The 19,422-nt window shown below is 36.0% G+C and overlaps 1 protein-coding gene across 8 annotated transcripts in view; it reads left to right on the top strand.

The window, feature by feature from the left end:
• Window positions 1–19,422, top strand: part of NRG1 (neuregulin 1) — a 1,076,683-nt gene that overhangs the window by 1,038,347 nt on the left and 18,914 nt on the right. For 4 of the 8 annotated variants that reach the window (XM_041753501.1, XM_041753504.1, XM_041753505.1 and 1 more), the window contains 2 exons: window positions 2,488–2,617; window positions 14,753–14,811. In XM_041753501.1, coding sequence (XP_041609435.1) covers window positions 2,488–2,617; window positions 14,753–14,811 — 189 coding nt within the window. Of the gene's footprint in view, window positions 1–2,487; window positions 2,618–14,082; window positions 14,151–14,752; window positions 15,307–19,422 lie in introns of those variants that run through there. The other 4 variants (XM_041753507.1, XM_041753503.1, XM_041753508.1 and 1 more) reach the window with 3 other exon arrangements.

Genomic DNA, 19,422 nt, shown 5'->3' on the forward strand with positions numbered 1-19,422 from the left:
GGCAGCTAGAAAGGAGCGAGCCCTACTGTGTGGGGCAGGATTTGGGGAGTCTGTAAATGGTGATCTTAGTCTCCAGATCCTTGGCTAAGTCAAAGAACTGTCCAGCCTGCCCCAGGATGGTCATTAGTCCTGACCTATATGCCAGGAGAGACCAGGTCAAGAGTGAAACACTCCAGAGTACCTTGTCTGCTAGCAAGTTACTGCTTTATTTATATTCTCTTCCTTATGATATTGTAGCTGCTAATCCCAGGGAAAGTATGTTTGGGATTCGTATTTTGCAGTATTCCTAATTGCTGTTCATTTAGCGACTTACTAGAAGGTGACAGACTCCCAGATCATAACAAACTAGTCACGAACTGGTGAGAGGCAGGGTTTATTAAGTCCCCAAAGAGTGAGATCTACTTCACTTACTTCCGGGGACAACTGTGAGGGTCATCTTTTATATATCAAAACATTCTGTCTGCACAACGTTTCACTTCACCCCTGATAAAGTCCTCCCAGCCCCCCCAGAAAGAATCCTTTCCGTAGCTAGATCTAAGTACCTGCTTGGTCTGTTTCATTCATTTCTGGCAAAATTACTAAATGGAAACGGACTTAGCAATGCAACATGCGTAAGCCAAGGAGAAAGGATATCACTGCAAAATTTATAGGTGTGCACTGCATTGAACTAGGGAGAAAAATAGGAAACCTGGCCAAAATCTGAAGGGTTCATATATCAGCATCTCAATCCCAGATTCTTCTGACAATTACAACTTAGTCCTGTGTTTGGCTGTTGGTTCAGAACAGCTGTACCCAGTCAGCTGACACTTAGCATCACCTGGGAGTTGATTACTGCTTTACAATCCCATGGTCATTTTTGTTCTTGATGCAGCTAAAGGATATAAGTGCTGGGATGCCTGGGTGGCTCAGGTCCTGGGATCGAGCCCCACATCAGACTCCCTCTCTCTCTGCCTCCCACTCTCCCTGCTTGTGTGCTCTCTCTGTGCCAATAAATAAAATCTTTTTTAAAAAATACAAAAATAAAGGATAGATGTGCTAAGCACAATAGACTGTGATCAAATAAGACAGTTGCTACTTCATTTTCTTCAAGAGTTATGTAACCATCAAATATTCTATTGCTAGCTTCAAGTAATGATCTAAGAATTTTTCAAATGAATGTGTCATAACTTGGTGCTGCAGGATATAACAATAAAAGGATAATATTTTCAGAGGGGAAATATTTTTCAAACACAAAGAAGAGGGTATTATTTCTTTTCTTTTTCATTTTTTGTTTAAACTCAATTTAGTTAACAAATATTGTGTTACTAGTTTCAAGGGTAGAGTTTAGCGATTCATCAGTTGCTTGTAATACCCAGTGCTCATTACATCATGTGCCCTTCTTAATGCCCAGCACCCAGTTACCCCATCCCCCCTCCACCTTCCTTCGAGCAGCCCTCAGTTTGTTTCCTAGAGTTAAGAGTCTCTTATGGTTTGCCTTCCTCTGTTTTCATCTTATCTTATTTTTCCTTCAAGAGGGGATTATTTCTAGTTTTAACATACATTTATTAATTTTACTTATCTTAAAGTCCAAGGAATAGGTATGATGTATCTGGCTGTTGCTTCTATTACTGCTAATCCTTATTGATAGATTTATAATTTATATGGAGTGTCTGCTCTGAGGGGAGAATGTTTGTTTAGGTGTTTTTAGTAAAAGCCTCAGGGTTGGTTCTGAAAGAGCCTGGTGCAGTGTTTGCTGCTCAGCTTGGGTAAAGGGTAATCCTTAGCAACCTGTCAGGGATTCAGAGACCGCTGGGATCTGCTGGAGGCTCAGAATTTCTCTGTGGGAATGATTGGTGACAGCACACCGCAGGTGGTCTATTCAGCTCTGTCACCTGGGGCAGCAAAGAAACCAGGCCCAATTTGTCATCCCACAGTATCCTGTCAGCAGTTAAAAGTCTTAAGCACAAAACCTTTAACATTTAAAGTGGATAGATACCTATATCTATATCTATATATACACATATATATACCTACAATATAAAATATATAATATTGAAAACTATAAAGCCAATATACACATAACATGTAATTTCCAAAATAAATAAGTACCTGCCATTCAAAGATGATATTGAACTTGAGTCGCACCGACATGACTTTATATCATTATCTTTGAGCCTTCCTGGAAAATGGGTTTTACTTACTGGCAATAGGTCTTCTCTTTTCCAACTTCCTTAGAAGATAAAATATTGGTTATAAGAAATGTTGAACCTTTTTCCTATTATATTCTAATTAAATTAATTAACTGTGGTTACCCTTTAATAATTTTATTCTATTTAATTACCCCCAGAAAGTACTTCATTTGTTTACTGTGGTTTATTAAACCTGAAAGATAGTGAAATCCGCCGTACCTTATGTGAACTCTTCCTTTTAAGAGAATTTAAGACTGAAAGCTGTTTAGAAGAGGGAACGACAACATGTAAACTGTCCCCTTCTTTATCTTCTATCCAGCTACATCTACATCTACAACCGGAACAAGCCATCTTGTAAAATGTGCGGAGAAGGAGAAAACTTTCTGTGTGAATGGAGGCGAGTGCTTCATGGTGAAAGACCTTTCAAACCCCTCAAGATACTTGTGCAAGTAAGAAAAGAAATCCTCTGTGTGGCTTATGTCCGTAACTGCTTCTTTCAGATGACTCCGTGTCTCATGATGTCTTGTTGCTTCTTTTCCCAATTTTGTTGCATCCTGTTGAATAATGCTGTTTTATTTGTAGAGTGTTTTGAAAATTTCACACCATTTGTCATCTCCTCTGTTACATCCAGAATTGTGTTTTGCTTTTTTCAGTTTTCTTTGTGCCTGTATATTTATAAAGTTGCTTTCCCTGTGGTTTTCCTTACTGTTACCTAGAAGAGATGTGCAAATATCATAGAGGCCTATAACTTTTGAAAGCTACTTCTCCATCCAGTGTTACGAATGAACCTGTAAGATAATGTTCCTTTTTACCCCACTGATCACCTGCAAAATGAATAGGACAGCTCAAAGGAGCAGAAGGGCAGAAGATTCTTTCCTTACGCATCTGTTACACTTTTCATTAGTTTATTGTTTTACAACTATTTTAAAAATGGAATGTAGGTTGATCTCACTAATGGGAAAAAAAAAAAACATTGCACGTGTTTGGAGATGTATTTAGTGTGTGTACCATCATTGTATGTAGAAGGCAGAGTGTTCTTTTCATGCACTGCCGTTGTTTGTAGATATATTTAGAATGGTGCTCTTCCAATGACCTGAAGAAGGTGATGCACCATTAAGAAAGATTACAGTTATTATTTCTTAACAGACAGACTGAAACCGTGATATTACCAGTACAATTAAATACTTAAACCTTGTAGTTAAATTAGTAGGTCTTATCAAAACCACATGTTAATTGTGCCATGCATTTTAAGTCTACTCTTGATATTTATGCCGTATGTGGGACACAGACACATTAATGTGATGTGGTAAAAAATGTGTAATGTCCCATTGAAATGATGAAAACTGCTTATTTATTTTGCAGTTGCCCGATGGCTGTGCCCATTGTTCTAAAGTAGCAATGATTATCATAAATGAGAAAAAAACATGCCATCATAAAAACTATGAGCTTGTGGCTTAAATGTTGACAAAGAAGAGTAAGTTTGTCAGAGACACAAGCTGAGCTAATAGAGTAATTAGCAAAATGAAAAAAAAAGGCACAAGAAATAATTAAGAGGGTCATTTCCCCCTTTACATCATATAAATAGCATACAGATATTTATGTGCCAGTTCTAAGAAAATCTTTTGATTTTTGTAAGTTACAAAGGACATCATTAAAGACACATGTTTTAAAGTCATAACATCAAACAAAAATACCATTTTGTGGGAAATGTTTTGCTCTTCCCTGTGCTGTTCTAGACATGGCCTGTCTGTAGGGTATCTCATGGGATCTCGGGTACTAAGTACAAGTGAAGAAGTACCTCCCAGAAAGGCTTTCTTGCCCTCAAACTCTTTTTTTCTTTTAAAAGAGCAGAAGTGGTTCCAAGAGAAGACAAATTTTGATAGTTGTGTCGCTGATCTTATCAGTGAAAACAGACAACTTGTAAAATTAAATGTAGTCTTTTAGAGTGAATAAAAGACTAAAAATCACAAAAATAGAATTCTAATCTCAGTTACTAAACATCTCTTTCCTAGAGATAGATAGGTGATAGCCAGAAACCAAGATAAAACTAATAGCCAAAAACCAAGATAAAACTAATAGGTAAAAAATTCCTTCAAAATTTTAAAGGAAGGTAAAAATGAAAGAGCATGTAGAAAGTTATTTCTTCTGGATCTGAATTACTTCATATGACTATGGTTGTTTATTGTTTTAACAATAATCCTAGAGATTCACTTTTTGATCATTAGTATATTGAAATCTGCATATCTAGAGTAAAGAATAAAAGTTGGTTGGTTTTGTTTGGTCTTGGGTTCTGCCGACTTGCTGTGAACACAACACATTGGCACCCCTATATTTATCATACTAAATTGGAAAAAGCAAATTTTATCATCTCCTCCAAGTTTTCTCTAATTGAAATAGAAAAACAGAAGCTGAGAATTATAATCTATAAAATATGAGGTTCATTTATTATTTTGTTATTCCATCCTAATCTTAGGCAAACAACCTAATTATGTTTTAATAAGTCTCTGGAAAAAAATAAAAATTATAGTTCCTTAAGTTCTCCTTTTTAAATAACTGCACCCATATTATCTGTGTCTCATACAATTACTTCTTGAGAAAAGCATCTGAGACCTGTATTTTAATTATAATAATGAAACATGATCATTTTTCATCAGAGCCTTTGCAAAGATTTACAAGCTGCATGAATGCATAGGATAGTTTCTAATACCTCTAAGGAACGAGCACATTTATTTTCCACATATTAATTTCAGCTATTCTGCAGCCCTCCCACGTCCTACACAAAACATGCAATCACATAAGTGCTGTTCATTTGTTCCTTTTTTGGTATTGTGCCAACAACCATAATTTTTTTTTCACCCACCAGTTTTCCATTAAATTTTAAGCCCAATCTAGAAAAAAAGTACTTGCTTTATATTTTTTTAATCTTGACGTGAAATGGTTGTTATTTCTCTAATAAATATTAAAGCAGCAAACCATGAATGAACACTGTGTGTCCCCCAAGTTAACTGGTGGGTTATGCTTGTCTTCTACTTCTCAGCAAATTGGCATCATAATTTTATCAGATTGGTTTTTTTTTCAGTAATTATAATCTTTCAGAAAGTGTTAAAAAGTTTATCACTGGATCTTATTGGAAAGAAAATCTTTGACATCTATGATTTTGAAAACTGTTTTAAACCCTTTTCGGCCATGTCTTTATTGAAGCATCAAAGCAGGCTAGTACCTTGAGGGAAGAATTAGAGTATATTTAACATCCAGAATATTTCAGGCCTTTTTCATTGAATGAAAGTGGATTTTTTTAATCCTTGTATTAAAATATTCTTAATGTAAAAAATAATCAGTACTCAGAATTGAAACAAAGGCACCATAATATCTATGTCTTTTGATAGTAGACTATTCACTAGATCACATCAATAGAGACAGAAAACATAAAATGCTACATTGGCTCATCATGGTCCTGTGTACAAAACCAGTTCATAGTTTCCATATGGTCCATCTGTCTAAAGCAAAACATTGCTGAAGCATGAACCACATCGTTCAAAATCAACTTTATCCCATGACTCAGAAACACAAGAATGGAAGTTTCCAAGTAGTCTCTCTGGTCACCTAATCCACTGTTGTCTTGGGAGTTAAAGTAGAAGGCATAGCAGATCTCTTGTCTCTCTACTTAGAACAAGGTGTTGCAAATGGATTAACCATGTAACAGTAAAACACTTCTCTGAGGAGAGGAGGTTTGCTGGTTATGTGGACATCCCCCCCTGGGGACTGTGTGGGAATTTCAGCGGTGGTTCTCATCTTTTATATTGCTCCTCTCTCCATAGTAACTTAACATTTATCCTGGGGAAAAAATAGTTACTATTCCAGATCACATAAAGACAAGAGAAGAATCACTCCATCTTTCACCATTTGATGCCCTGTATAATCACATGGTTCAAAGAAACAAGACAATTTGAAATAACGTCCAGATTTTCCTCCTTGCTTTTCCCCTTGTTCTTGTATATCAATTCTTCTGAATAGTTTCCGTAGAGAACTATTTTGGAAGATGTTGATGCGATTTTTTTTAATCTAAAAATGATTTTATACCAGGCTGTATTTATAAACCCATTATGTTGTCCCATGGACAGATGTGGCTTTCCCATGAGGGGATTAGAGTCTTAACCACCAAGTTTGGGGAACACTCTTGAGCCCTTCCACTTCAACTCTCTGGACAATATCTTTATGTATAATATAGAGTTAATATGTTCTCCAAATATCTTCCCAGGGAGTCCACGAAACTAAATGAATTAATTTCTGCTAAGGTATTTTTAACTCTGGGGAAGCAAGATTGTTTTTTTCCCTTGTAATAAAAAGTAAATGGTGATATTACATTTTCTCTGTAGACATTAGACAAATATATACACCTGTCTTAACAGACTATGCTAGTATGTTTTTTAAAAATCCATTTCTTCATTTTGCTTAACATTCACAATTTTACTTGGTTTGGTAGGGCTACCAGCTAGCCTTATAACTTTGCATTTAGTAGGTCATTTAATATCTCTGACTATTATCATCCTTATAAGTAAAAACAAAAATAGAAACAACCAACCAAAACTTGGGAACATGGGAGTGGTCTTCAAACATGAACTTATAATTTTGTATCACTTTTATGGAGCTCTGTAGTATATGTAAGGGCCTATAAAAATACACATAATTATAGGAGATAAAATCACAACATATAAACTCAACAAATGAAATACTAAACATTTGTTTATAGGACCACTATATCTATGCCAGGCATTTTTGAAAACACAGAAAAAGTGGAAGGCATGGTCTCTGATCCCTGGGAACTTAGTCTGTTTAGGAAAATGAAGTAGCTAAAATAGTAAATCAATTAGAGTGACTATATCCCAAGTGGTGCAATGCTGATTATTATGGTAATGAAGATGGAAAGAAGGAAAAGAAAAGACAAGAATAACTTGGAGAAGACTCAATAATCATAGACATCATTTATAGAGTCTTTTCCATATACCAGGTGGGCATTGAGGCTGCAATAATCTTTTCTGCGAGACACAGTGACACACATATCTAGACCAGCAGCTCCATTCTAGGACACAAAACAGACAAAAAAGAAAGAATGAAAAAAGAAAGAAAAGAAAATTTAGACATAAGGACCAGTTTAAGAGCTCCGAAGGCCAGGCAGATAACCTTGGACAGCGTGGGAGCTATTAGAAAGTATTCATAACTTCTGGAGCAGGAGAATAACACAATAAACATAGCAGATGTTTATGGAAGACAGACTTCCATACAGGCTAGAGAAATGTGGGCACTAGAGAAGGTAGGCTGAGAAAGTCAGAGACACTAGCTAAAGTTAAAGTTTTATAAAATCCTGGCATAAGAATAATGATGGTGATACTTAAAACACTTTTTAGTAGCTGGATTAACATAATTAAACAAAGGGAGGATGGTTCAAGTTCATGATTGTGTCCTGTGGCCCCATTATTATGGCTGCTGAAGGAGAAATTTGGAATCCATAAAAGGAAGATATATTGGGTCTGAACCTCCTGTCCATAAGAACAGACTGCTAACTGCCCTCTTACTCCACACCTGCAAGAGTTCATTCTTCAGAATGGGTGGGACACTTGCCTGTAGCACTTCTCTGCTCTTAATAGCCCTAACATTTAACAGATGGAGAAGAACCGTTTGTGAGAGAGAGTGGCTTAGATCTTTGATGGGCTCTTCAGATAACCACATCTTCTATTTGTTCTATATTTCTCATGCACTGAGAATCCTGCCATGTGCTTATTAGGTATTTATTAACTCAGATTGAAGGAAATCCTTCAATAATAATCCTTGTTACAGAAAACAGTTTAGGTGTAGTTTTGCCCAAAATCAGGTGCACTGACTATGTGTTCTTAATAGTTTGCTTCCCTTTTTCTCCCAAAATCAACTAGGCAGCCACATATTTATTAATCTCCTTCTGTGAGGCAGGCTCTGTGCTAGTGCTTAGTATGACCTACTGAACAAAACCATACTGGGCTCGGCCCTCATGGAATCTGGGGCCTATGAGAGTAGCAAACATATTTCCAGTAATTCATTTAATTACAAATTGTAGGTGTACCAAGTGCTATGATAGATATTTAGGGAGCTAAGAGAATGTATAATGGGGAACCACCACTAGTCAGACTCTGGGGGAAAAGGTATATGCACCCCTCACCTTGAGAAGCAAATAGTCTATTTAAAATAAAACACAATTTTGAAATGTTTATATTGAATTATTTAAGTAAAAAGTGAATATTTAGCTATTTGGTCATAAAATGAGCCCTGGCAGAGTAAATAGAACTGTTCTGAATCTCCAGGCTGTTTGATCCACAGGGGAGGACATCCTCCAGAGAGGAAGACGAAACCACAAAGTAGCACTCAGTATGTCATCGTGTGACAGTGACTTGGAGATGTATGGGATGTAGATGGATCCCATGTCCGATTAAATTGTTTGACCCCAAACTTACCAAGATGCATCATGTAGGGTAAACAGTGGTGAGCGTTTTAGCCTGCAGATGGGCATTTCAGAACAAGCTGTACAAACAGAGCTTTGGGAAGGGCACCAAGGTTCAAACAGGATGGGTTAATTTATAAACACTGCCACCCTCATTATTGAGATTGTATGTCCTAGACATTGAAAAAAAAACACTGGAGAGCCAGGACAACTTCGATTTTTATTTTCCTCAATATATTTACCTATGAATCTGGCAATGGCCACTGTCTGAATACTGTTATCTCATGGATTGAGAATGAGTCCACAGATCATAGTAAAAAAAAGGAAAAGTAGTGGTGCATGCTAGCTAGACAGTAATGGGGAGGAATCTAGGGTTGGATCTGAAGGAAATGTTATTGAAACATTTTATACTTAATATTTTCTTTAATGACGTTGAAGAAGGCATTTCCTTGGGGAAATAAATGTCTTTTGCAGATGATGCCATAAGGAACACTGAGCACAAATTAGAAAAGCATATACAAATCTCAAGAAATTTCACTTGAAGGTAGATAACGGAATGAGGTTCATCTTGGGGAAAATGCAGACTAATGGTAACAATACATTTGGGAAAGAATAATCTACAACACAGATACTCAAGCAGTGAGTGGGCGAGTTGTAGCCAGAATGCCGAGCAGGGGAAGGGGTGAGGAGAGTCAGCACTTGCAATGTGATATTGTAGAAAAACAGACCCACACTATTTGAGCTAGTATATACCCTGCCAACTCTAGCTTACACAGAATGAGAGCAAAAGGCCTTCCCATCTAACGCTGAAACTCACTGATATTCCTTATAATGCATTTGTTGGCATTTCCATTACTTGATATTTGTAAACATTAAAACACAAAAGAAATTATTTCAGGGGTTATACAATATGAAGGAAATACCACAACTATAAGGGAAAAGACAATTATAAGGAGTCTTCTTTTTGAGGCAAGGTATTTTTAAACTGTCCAAATACCTCATTGTGGAGTGATGACTAGGAGGGAGGGTATATCAAATATAGACCTTGTTTCCTTTTTCTTGCCTGAATAAAGGAAGGCCAGATGAAAATTAATGAAACCAAGAAATAAAGTGTGTCTAAAGATGGTTCAAAACTTGACCATGAATTTATAAGACCATTTGTAATGGTTATAAAATAAGCAAACGGTAAATAACCAGAAGTTTCTTGAGGGTCTAAGTATTTTTGAATATGTCTAGTGTCTCCACCAAAAAACACGTAATATTATTCAATTAGAATATAAAAACTATACCAAGCACTAAATTGATTCTGAAAACACATGAACGTATGATTGATTACATAAGTAAGCATATCAGGAGAGTCACAAGGCATTAAAGTTATTGTTAAAAACAATGCTTATTTTACCAATACTATGTACAAGTCTTGCTTACTAGATTGTATTTATTGAATCCTAAGTAAACTGGTATTTAAGTAATAAGATTTAATTTTGAGATAACTTATTATTAAAGAGAGGACCTTTTCCAAATTCCAAATATAATCTTAAAGATTTCTGTTTAGGAGAATGAGTCTGTGAGGGGGTCTTTGGAAGCTGCTATTAAAAATTATTGAGGAGTCGACAGAGGACGGTCTGTCATAAACTATAAAAATAAAAGCCAGAAGTTCAGTATTGACCTGTACTTGGCAAATCAATTGACTATATGAAAGTCCCTTTGATACAGTTCTTCATTAGGCACTACTGTCCTAGAGTCAGTTTAACAAACATTATATGAGAGCTTTTTACAAGGCAGGCAGTGTGTTAAAATTAGAGTTACAGAATGATTAAAATATGGTCACTGTCCTTGCCACAGAGAATCCCTTCCCAGACAGGCTAGGGCAGTGAAAGAGATCAGGACAGGATGCAGTGCACGAGTCCAAGAGGGAATCCCCAGCCAGGGTGTGGCAGTGGGAGATGGGGAAATGCAGGCCAGGGAAGAGTCCGTTGGAAGAGGTGATACCTAAGTTCAGACAAAACTCTCTGTGGATTTTCATCTCATTAAGATCAAATGTAGAACAGATTATTTATCATGGTAAGAGCAAACACTAAAACAAAAAAGAATAATTTTCATCTTCTACTCTTGATCAGTGAAACAAATGATTTCAAATATATGTATATATATTTGAAGCCATGATAGAGGCTTATTATTCAAACAGATTCATCTAAGAAATAAAATTCTTAGAATTTTCCCTGACTCACGCTCAAACACATTGCTCAAAATCAGATTAAATTTACCATACTTTTATCTCCAAAGAAAGTGATAGATTGTATGCTTAATGTACAATACTAATTTAGAAATGTCAGAAGCCAGACGGTCTCTCTCTTTTAGAAGTAATTCCATAGAAGCTAATCAGAGCTTGTAGATCAGATGAGTTTCCATCTGCATATGCTTTCCCTACACAATCAATGCAGTCTTCAGTTTGCTTATGTAAAAACCATCTCAGTCTCTGCTTCCTTCCATTTAATTTGGCAATGACTCTCCATGTCCGAAAAAGTCACATGATGACTGTTGTTAGTGCACACTCGAGTTGCTTTAGGAATAGATATTTGTAATTTGTTTTCCCTTCATGATTGTCTTAAAAATCCATCCTATCAAAAATGTATTTTCAAAGCCCTTGAGTCCTCCCTGACTGATAATACATCCAGAAGAAATGCTGTTGGAGTTTTTGCACAGCGATTCCATGTGTTAGGATGACCGTTGATTCCCAGAACCTTTGTGATGAAAGGAGCCTTTGATAAATCATTTAGTTAAGTCTCTTCATCTTATCACTGAGTGACTCTGAGGCCTGATGAAGTTAAGTGGGCTGTTCATGTCCAGACAGCAAGATACCGTGGTGCCAAGATAGAGGACTTAGTCTCCATCTTCCAAGGTCAGAGTCCCTGACACCTTGAACTTTAATGTACATTCAGATCTCTTCGGGATCTTGTTAAAATGCAGATTCTTATTGAGTAGTTGTGAAGTGGAGGCCCAAGATTCTGTGATTCTACTATTAAGATATCAGGAGATGCCAGGTGCTGTTGGTCCAGGAACCACACTTTGAAGAATAATAAGCCTTTACCCTAAGAAAATTTATCTGAGTGAAGGTAAACATTAGCCTAAGGATAGTTTGGGTTCAGATATAACTGATCCTTTCAAAAAAGATTGGCATACCTTAAGCAAATCTGGTATTACTATACCAGATAGTCTGTGTTATCTTACAGTGGAGATAAACCACCATGCCTTAATGTCAGTTTCTTAGGAAACATCATTTTAGAAGTTTATACTAATTAGAAAATTGATTGGGTAAGATTTTTGATCTGCTTCACCTGGTTGTCCTGTGCTTTCTCATCTCAAAACTGGCATCCAAGATACATAAATGACAATTTTCTAATAACCACATCCTTTCTCTTAAGGGACCCATGATTCTTTAGCTCTATGTTAATTTCATGATCCTTAAGTCAATGCACTTCTTACCTCAGATAGTTCTCCCCCACTCCCCACTACCACCACACACACAATGTTGACATGTCTTATACTATGTTCATTATACGAAACAAGTGCATTATTATGTGAGATACAAGAATTTTAATTGTTATCAAGGATGCAAACAGGTAAGATGAAATGGTCATTATAGAATATATCCCTAAATCTGGATGACCTGCTTAACTGTAGGTTATGTCCATGTGGATTTGTAGCCCGGGTTCAGAAACAAATACACAGACAAAAATCCTGTATATTTCGGAAGTCATTATGTGAAATGAGTTCTATGGAAAATAGGTTTCCATGTATTTTCCCTATGTATCTGTGAAGACATTCTTATTAAAGCATGTGTAATGACATCTTTAGGAACAATGACCCAACCTCACAGACTACCACTCTGATTTCTGTATTTCTCTAGGTAGATCTTTCTCTATTCACAACTGAAAAAATATTCTAACCAAAACAACCAGTTTAATTACATAAAAGTGCTTGAAGGTTTGAAAAGATCTATATCAATACAAGATGTTTGTTGCTAAGTTTATTAATAATATACTAATGGTCATAAGTACACTTAACATTTACACAAGAACACACGGGACTAAGAACCCAGAACTGCTAGTGTTTTTATCTTGTAGGCCATTCTTCATGAAATAAGAGAATTAGATATACCAAATCACTTGGTAATTTTGGGGGTGGGTGGGTAGGGGGCATTGAATGTGGTTTTAAGGGGAATAAAAATATCACCCTTATATTTATAAAAATATTTTTACATTTGCAATTTACAGATGTTTTATTCACATTTCTCTGATGCCAAAAAGGTAGTTTTTTCTTATTTGCTCTGGAGGAGAAAGGGTCATGTGTAAATCACGAGGTATGTGCTATCACAGCTACATTTTATTAGGTGCTTTGCATGATGGTTTTGGTACAAATCAACTATTAATAAGAATCACAGCTCTGGGTGTTGAGCCACCTATAGGTTTATTTGCTTCCTAGAATCTTCTGATGTCCATATTTCTAGAGCATATTATTGGGCAAAATGAATCCACTGTGAAATACTTTCATTACTGGTATAACAGCAACAAAAAAAGCAACTAGAAAGGACTTCCAAAGTTAAGACATCCCCATTCCATGACCTTACGAACGATATTACTTCAGGATTCTACAATTTGGATGGGTGAAACGTATATGAATAAAATGACAATTTTATACCATTGAAAAATAGTTTTAGCTTAAATGCAAAATGACATCTCTGAAGTAGTACTGTAGAAGAGTAGCCCTTTAAATTTTAAAAATGTATTTGTCTTTGATTTGGTAATCAATGGATGAAGTGAAATGTATGCTAATAAATACCTGTCTCTTTCTGTCTTTCAGTATTGAAAATGAGACCTGATTTTTAATACCTTTAAAAAAATAGGGAATATAGTTTTTCTTGTCTGTAATCACTAGAGTGTGTAAGCGCTTGACTTCTATTGTAGTATGATGATCGACTTAACATAAAAGTACCTCTGAGAGTGCAGAATTGAGTGTATGTAGATGGAAGAGCTCAGGATCATTTAAATAGTAAAAGATCAGGGATGGAACCATGTAAGTCCTTATCAAAACCAGTGTTTTAATAAGGTAGGAGTCAGTGCTCAGTGGCAAAGAAGGAAATGTCAAAGGGAAGGTGACTTAGCAGCCCGGGCCATTGCCAACCCTGTTCAACTTTTCAACCTCCCTCTAGTTAAATTTCAGTTAAGGTTTCTTATGAAGACTGCAGCAAACCACAACACAAATAAACATATGCCCCACAGTTTTTATGGAATATGGTTTTCTAAATGTGTTCTTTTCCTTTCCTTTATGTCGTTCGGTCACCAGGTCATTGTAGGAATCTCCATATTCCATAGGAGGAAAATTGCCAGTCTGAAAATTCAGTGTCTGTAGCGTTCTATTGCTTATCACATTTTTGCCCTCTAGGTGCCAACCTGGATTCACTGGAGCAAGATGTACTGAGAATGTGCCCATGAAAGTCCAAAACCAAGAAAGTATGTTAAAATAATCTGAAATTTGCTTTCTCCCCCAAACTACAGCAACAATTACTACCACTTGGTGCTTTTACATTTCAGTTGTAACTGATTCCTTTTGTCCCAACAATGGTTTAAGCACTCGGGGCATAGACTCATTGGACGTGGTTTCACAGTCTCTCAGCTTAGGGCCCTAAAGATCGGAGAGGTAGACCAGAAGGACCAGCCAGGATGGCCGGTGATGCTGGCAGCTAAGGCAGGCAGGCCAACCCACAAAACCATTTCCTTCCAACACCTTTGACCAAAGCTCTCAAACAGAAAACTGGCTCAAAGAAAACCTCAGAGTTAACGGGTAGGTGAGTCCCTTTGAGAGAAAGTTGTCACTTGAGATGCTGCCATCTTCCTGTCCTCCGGACCCTCGGAGCACATTTGGTCCAAACATTGAATCCTTTGGGGGGAACACACCCGAGTCCGGAAACCATGGTTGGGACAAAGACTCAGTTCCTGAGAGTGAATTCACCAAGTTCATTCAAATGACACTGAAGGAGCTTCTTTCTCGCGTATATTCACCTCTTCTCTTTTTCTCTGTTTTTTCTACCATTGTTTTTTGTTTCTTCTCTCAGGTGCCCAAATGAGTTTACTGGTGATCGCTGCCAAAACTACGTAATGGCCAGCTTCTACAGTACGTCCACTCCCTTTCTGTCTCTGCCTGAGTAGGAGCATGCTCAATCGGTGCCACTTTCTTGTTGCTGCGTCTCCCCTCAGATCTCACCTAGAGCTAGATGTGTTTTACCAGGTCTAACACTGACTGCCTCTGCCTGTCGCATGAGAACATTAACAAAAGCGATTGTATTACTTCCTCTGTTCGTGACTAGTTGGCTCTGAGATAACTAATAGGTGTGTGAGGCTCCGGATGCTTCTGAAATTGATACTGGATAATGTGATACACAATGATAGTCAATATCACACAGTGCAACTATAATAAAGGCATTTAAAAGTCTCACTTTTATTGATAAAATAAAATCATTCCGCTCAGCAGTCCCATCTTCTTTATAAAATGGCAACACCCCGAGAAGGATGTTGCTAAGTTGTAATCAGTAATGCACTTGAAATGATGGTAAGTTAATTTTGGCTCAGAATGTGTTATTTATAACAAATAAACATACTAAAAAGAGTTCAGATGTTTCTCTTCATTAACAGTTTGCATGTAGGTATTAAAAAAAGCACTGAGTAGGAAAGTTACAAACAAACATTTCACAGCAAATGAGATATCCTGGCTTCTCCTTATGTTGCTTTAGGAAAAAAGGGATTCAGAGCTAGTTTAAGCAATCATTCATTTATATTAGCTTTTCTTTATGCTAGTTTTAGTGATAATTTTAGGGACAAATAGGTTCTTAAAAATTATTATTTACTTTGAAATATAATAGTTTACCTCTAGATGGATATTTTTAAATGCAGAACTGGGAAATTTTGACAGGTTTCTATGGCTTCTTGAAGTTTTGAACCTCATTCCCAGGCAACCCAGTTCACATGTGTATAATGTGCACGGATAACTAAATTAAGCAATTTGTTCTTCCGTTGTGAACTGTACTGTCCCATTTAATTCTGGAGCTTTCAAAGCATTATATTTAAGGTTGAATTTTTTTTTTTTTCCTGTGAAAGAACAGATGATTCCAAGTTTGCCGGTAATAACATCACCTGTATAGCCAGTAACTGTCAGGGTTCCACTAGAACAGCCATAGACAATGCGTTAACTGATGAGCATAGGTGTGTGCTATTAAAACTTTATTTACAAAAGCAAGTAGGTGGGTTGGATTTATCAACCCCTGATTCGGACTGTCAGTTGCTCACCCTCAGAAATATTTCACATAGCTAAATTGGTGTAAATTCACATAACACAAGGAATAGCAACATGAGCCGGTCATTTGGGGGCCCTAAAAGAATTAGATTTATCTTTACTCATGTGCATGCAAAGAATAAGTTTCAGTTCCTCCTGTTAACACTTATGGAAGAATAAATTTCATGGAAAAATTAATTTCATATGCATTATGGGGAGATGACATCCATAATACTCAATCATTTATTTAGAGAGGTGTTGCTTTTGTGTATTTCCATAAGCTGCCCATCAAAGGTTATATCATAGGCCACTTTCTGTTGAGAAAAGTTAGTAATTTGACATTGCTAAATTTTCAAAGACAGCCTTGCGTTTATCCCCAAATCTTTAAATAATGGACAGAACTTTTCTCCCCACACCTGTAGGTTAATTTTTTTAGAGGTAGATAAGATGCAAAGTAAAAATAGAAGAGAAGTAATAGAATTCTACTCAATATAGTAAGTCATTCCTTTTAGAAATCAGTTTGTATTCAAATAATACAGATTTAGCAAATCATGTGCCTGTATAAATTTGATAGCAATATATTTTAGAATTTAGTGAAAATTCTGAACATTTTGATTATACTTGAACTTTTGGTGTTATGTAGAGTTTCATTGTGCACTGAAAGCAATGTTAGGGCACTATATAGAGAAAAGCATTTTAAAAATGAAGCTATTTCTCTAAATAATGATGCAGTTAGATCTGACAGTAGTAACCAGGGAAAATGTTTTCAACTTCTATTTTAGACCATTTTCTTTTTCATAAGCTATCATTTAAAAATAGCTACTATGTATTTAATCAGTGTGATTCCTTAAATAAATTCTTTAGTAAGCTTTCGGTTGTACTTTTGGAAGACATTCAGGAAAGCAGCATTCGTATTTACCCTGATGTAACAAAGATTGATAGGAAGCCCATTTAGGAACAAGATCTGTAACGGCTGTGCATCAATGCTGCTTCAGATCTGGAAATGTAAGAGCTGCCATTCAGAAACTGCTTTCCGAAGTTGTCTTTCCTGGAGTTAATTTTTTAACTTCTGTATCTTAAGTTCTCAATTTTCATTTCTGCAAATCCCTCTATAGAAGGCAGGAAAATAAATTTTGCTGCTTTATGAACGTTATGTTCAAGTTACAGTGCAGCCTGCACAAAGGATAAAAAATGTTGCCACAGTGGCAATGAGTAAAACCTAATTGTTTGTGTCCATAAAGTCTGAAACCCATGCATAAATTTTAAAAGAAAAGCTATTCCCCAGGTTCAAAGAGAGACATTTTTTCAACTTACTGAACTACATTTCCAGTTAAAGAATGACATTCTAAAAGAATGTACAGTTTTGTAAATGCTTATTAGCACATAACTTACATTATTAGGATTTGATGCAATTTTTCTGGTCACAGTTTCCTATGGGCATTTATTGATGGATGAAAATGGATTTAAAGTATGAAAGAAAAGAACAAATGTATATTTTATATGGTTTTCTTGAAGGCAGCCATTTGCCTCGAAATAAAAGGTGTTTGTAATACTTTCTAGGAAAATATTGTCAAGGTTAGTCAGCTTCAAATTTGACCTATCTTGACACAGAATTCCTATTTAAAGGATTGATTTCATCACTGTAGGGTGGGGGCGTGTGCCTATACAGACAATTCATAATTGATTTATAAATTTATTAAACATAAAAAAGCACTCACAGCTTTAATAGAGTCAGTATGGACAAGTGTATCATATATAAACTAATATATAATAGGAAGTAATTATTGATTAGTCCAAATTATAGAATATAACTTTTAACCATATTCTTGGAATGAGTAAACCCAGTAGATATCCTTAAAAGTAGTTTTGAATCAGAGGTTACTAGTGCATAAATTTATTATGTTGATTTCTAAATGCTTTATAAACCATTGAAGCTACTAACTTATTTATCCAATATGTGTATCTTGCTGACAGTAGAATAAAGGCACAATCCTTGACATAAATTATCATAAAGTCCAACTGAGTGTCAGTGAGACTTTATTGTGTGTGTGTTGGTGAGCGTGCTCATGTGCACATGGAAATTTGGGAGCAAAGAGAGAGTCTCCTATTACATTTCAAAAGGCTCAGTGGCAATACGGATTTGTATATGTGAAAAAAAAAAGTACCTACATTTGTAAAGGTAAGTCAAAAATTAAAAGTCAGACACCAAATTGGTCCCATCTAGCAGTGGCATTTACAGAACTCCTTGAGAAGTCTCAGAGGTGCAGAGAGTCAGGACTATACATATGTCTTTGATATTATTTGCATAAGGAGGCCCAAAATATTAAAGAGTAAAATCCTGAATATCTACAAGTTTTAACAGAAACCATGACATGCTGTACAGATAATTGTGGTAAAAGAAAGTCGTTTTATTGTTCTTTTCTGTGATGCAATTGAAAATTTAAATTAACCTACAGGTTAATCAGTTTTCTTCGAATAATTATCAAATCCTAAAGCAAAGGATTAGTGAGTCAATATTTAATAGTTTCTGAAGACTCTTAGGTTTAAATTAATTTTTGATACTGCTTACTGCACAGCAGGAAATCACATGTAGAAAAGGAAACTAAATTGTTTACAGTAACCTTGGTGTTTCTGAATTATTAATTTAATTTGAGAAATGTAGTGGCTAGACACAAGTTCAATAGGAAGCGTATGACACATAATGAGCCTAAGCCAGCATTAGATGAAATAGAACAGATAAAAGTAATAACCTTTTCATCAAATGAAAAGTGTGTATTCTTCTTTCCTTGACTCACAATGAAAGAAATGTAGCCAGCAATAGAAAAAATAAATTAGAGCAGTATTTGCTCCGGGTTGAAAATGACCGATGCATGTTTCCTCTGCTTGTGTCCTCGTTAGGGCTTATGGCCAGAAGAGATTCCAGTTTTAAGGACCAATTTCCCTTTGAATTATTTGAAATTGGAGCTGCCTGATATGAATGACTTCCCATGAAATGAAATTATAGTTAGGCTCACAGACTTACCTATAAAACTGTAAATGCAGTAATATGTATGCATGGGCATGCTACTAATTTTATTGAAGACTTAACCAAGCTTTCTACGCAACTAATGTAGATCATTAGCAGTGTTCATGTAGGCATGGAATAATGATTCTCTGGAAAGAGTTTCTGTAGATATCTCTTGATTTTTAACCCTTAAATTATTACTGACCGGTAGGAGGAAAAGGCATAAGATGGAAGGGATTCTAGGGAGAAAAACTGAGTCCCATCTTCAAGGAAATGTGTAAGGAAATTTCAGATCACTTCCTTGGAAAATGAATTCTTGTACTTAATGTTCCAAAGTTTATATGAAGGGAGCAAATGGGGGTGGGGGAGATGTCATTTTGTCCAGTTGAGTGTTGCACAGAAACAAGTGAAGTTCATTTGGATTTGAACAAATTGTTATTTTGCTGTGAACA

Source organism: Vulpes lagopus, chromosome 4 (assembly GCF_018345385.1).
Source record: "Vulpes lagopus strain Blue_001 chromosome 4, ASM1834538v1, whole genome shotgun sequence".
Taxonomy (NCBI): Eukaryota; Metazoa; Chordata; class Mammalia; order Carnivora; family Canidae; genus Vulpes; species Vulpes lagopus.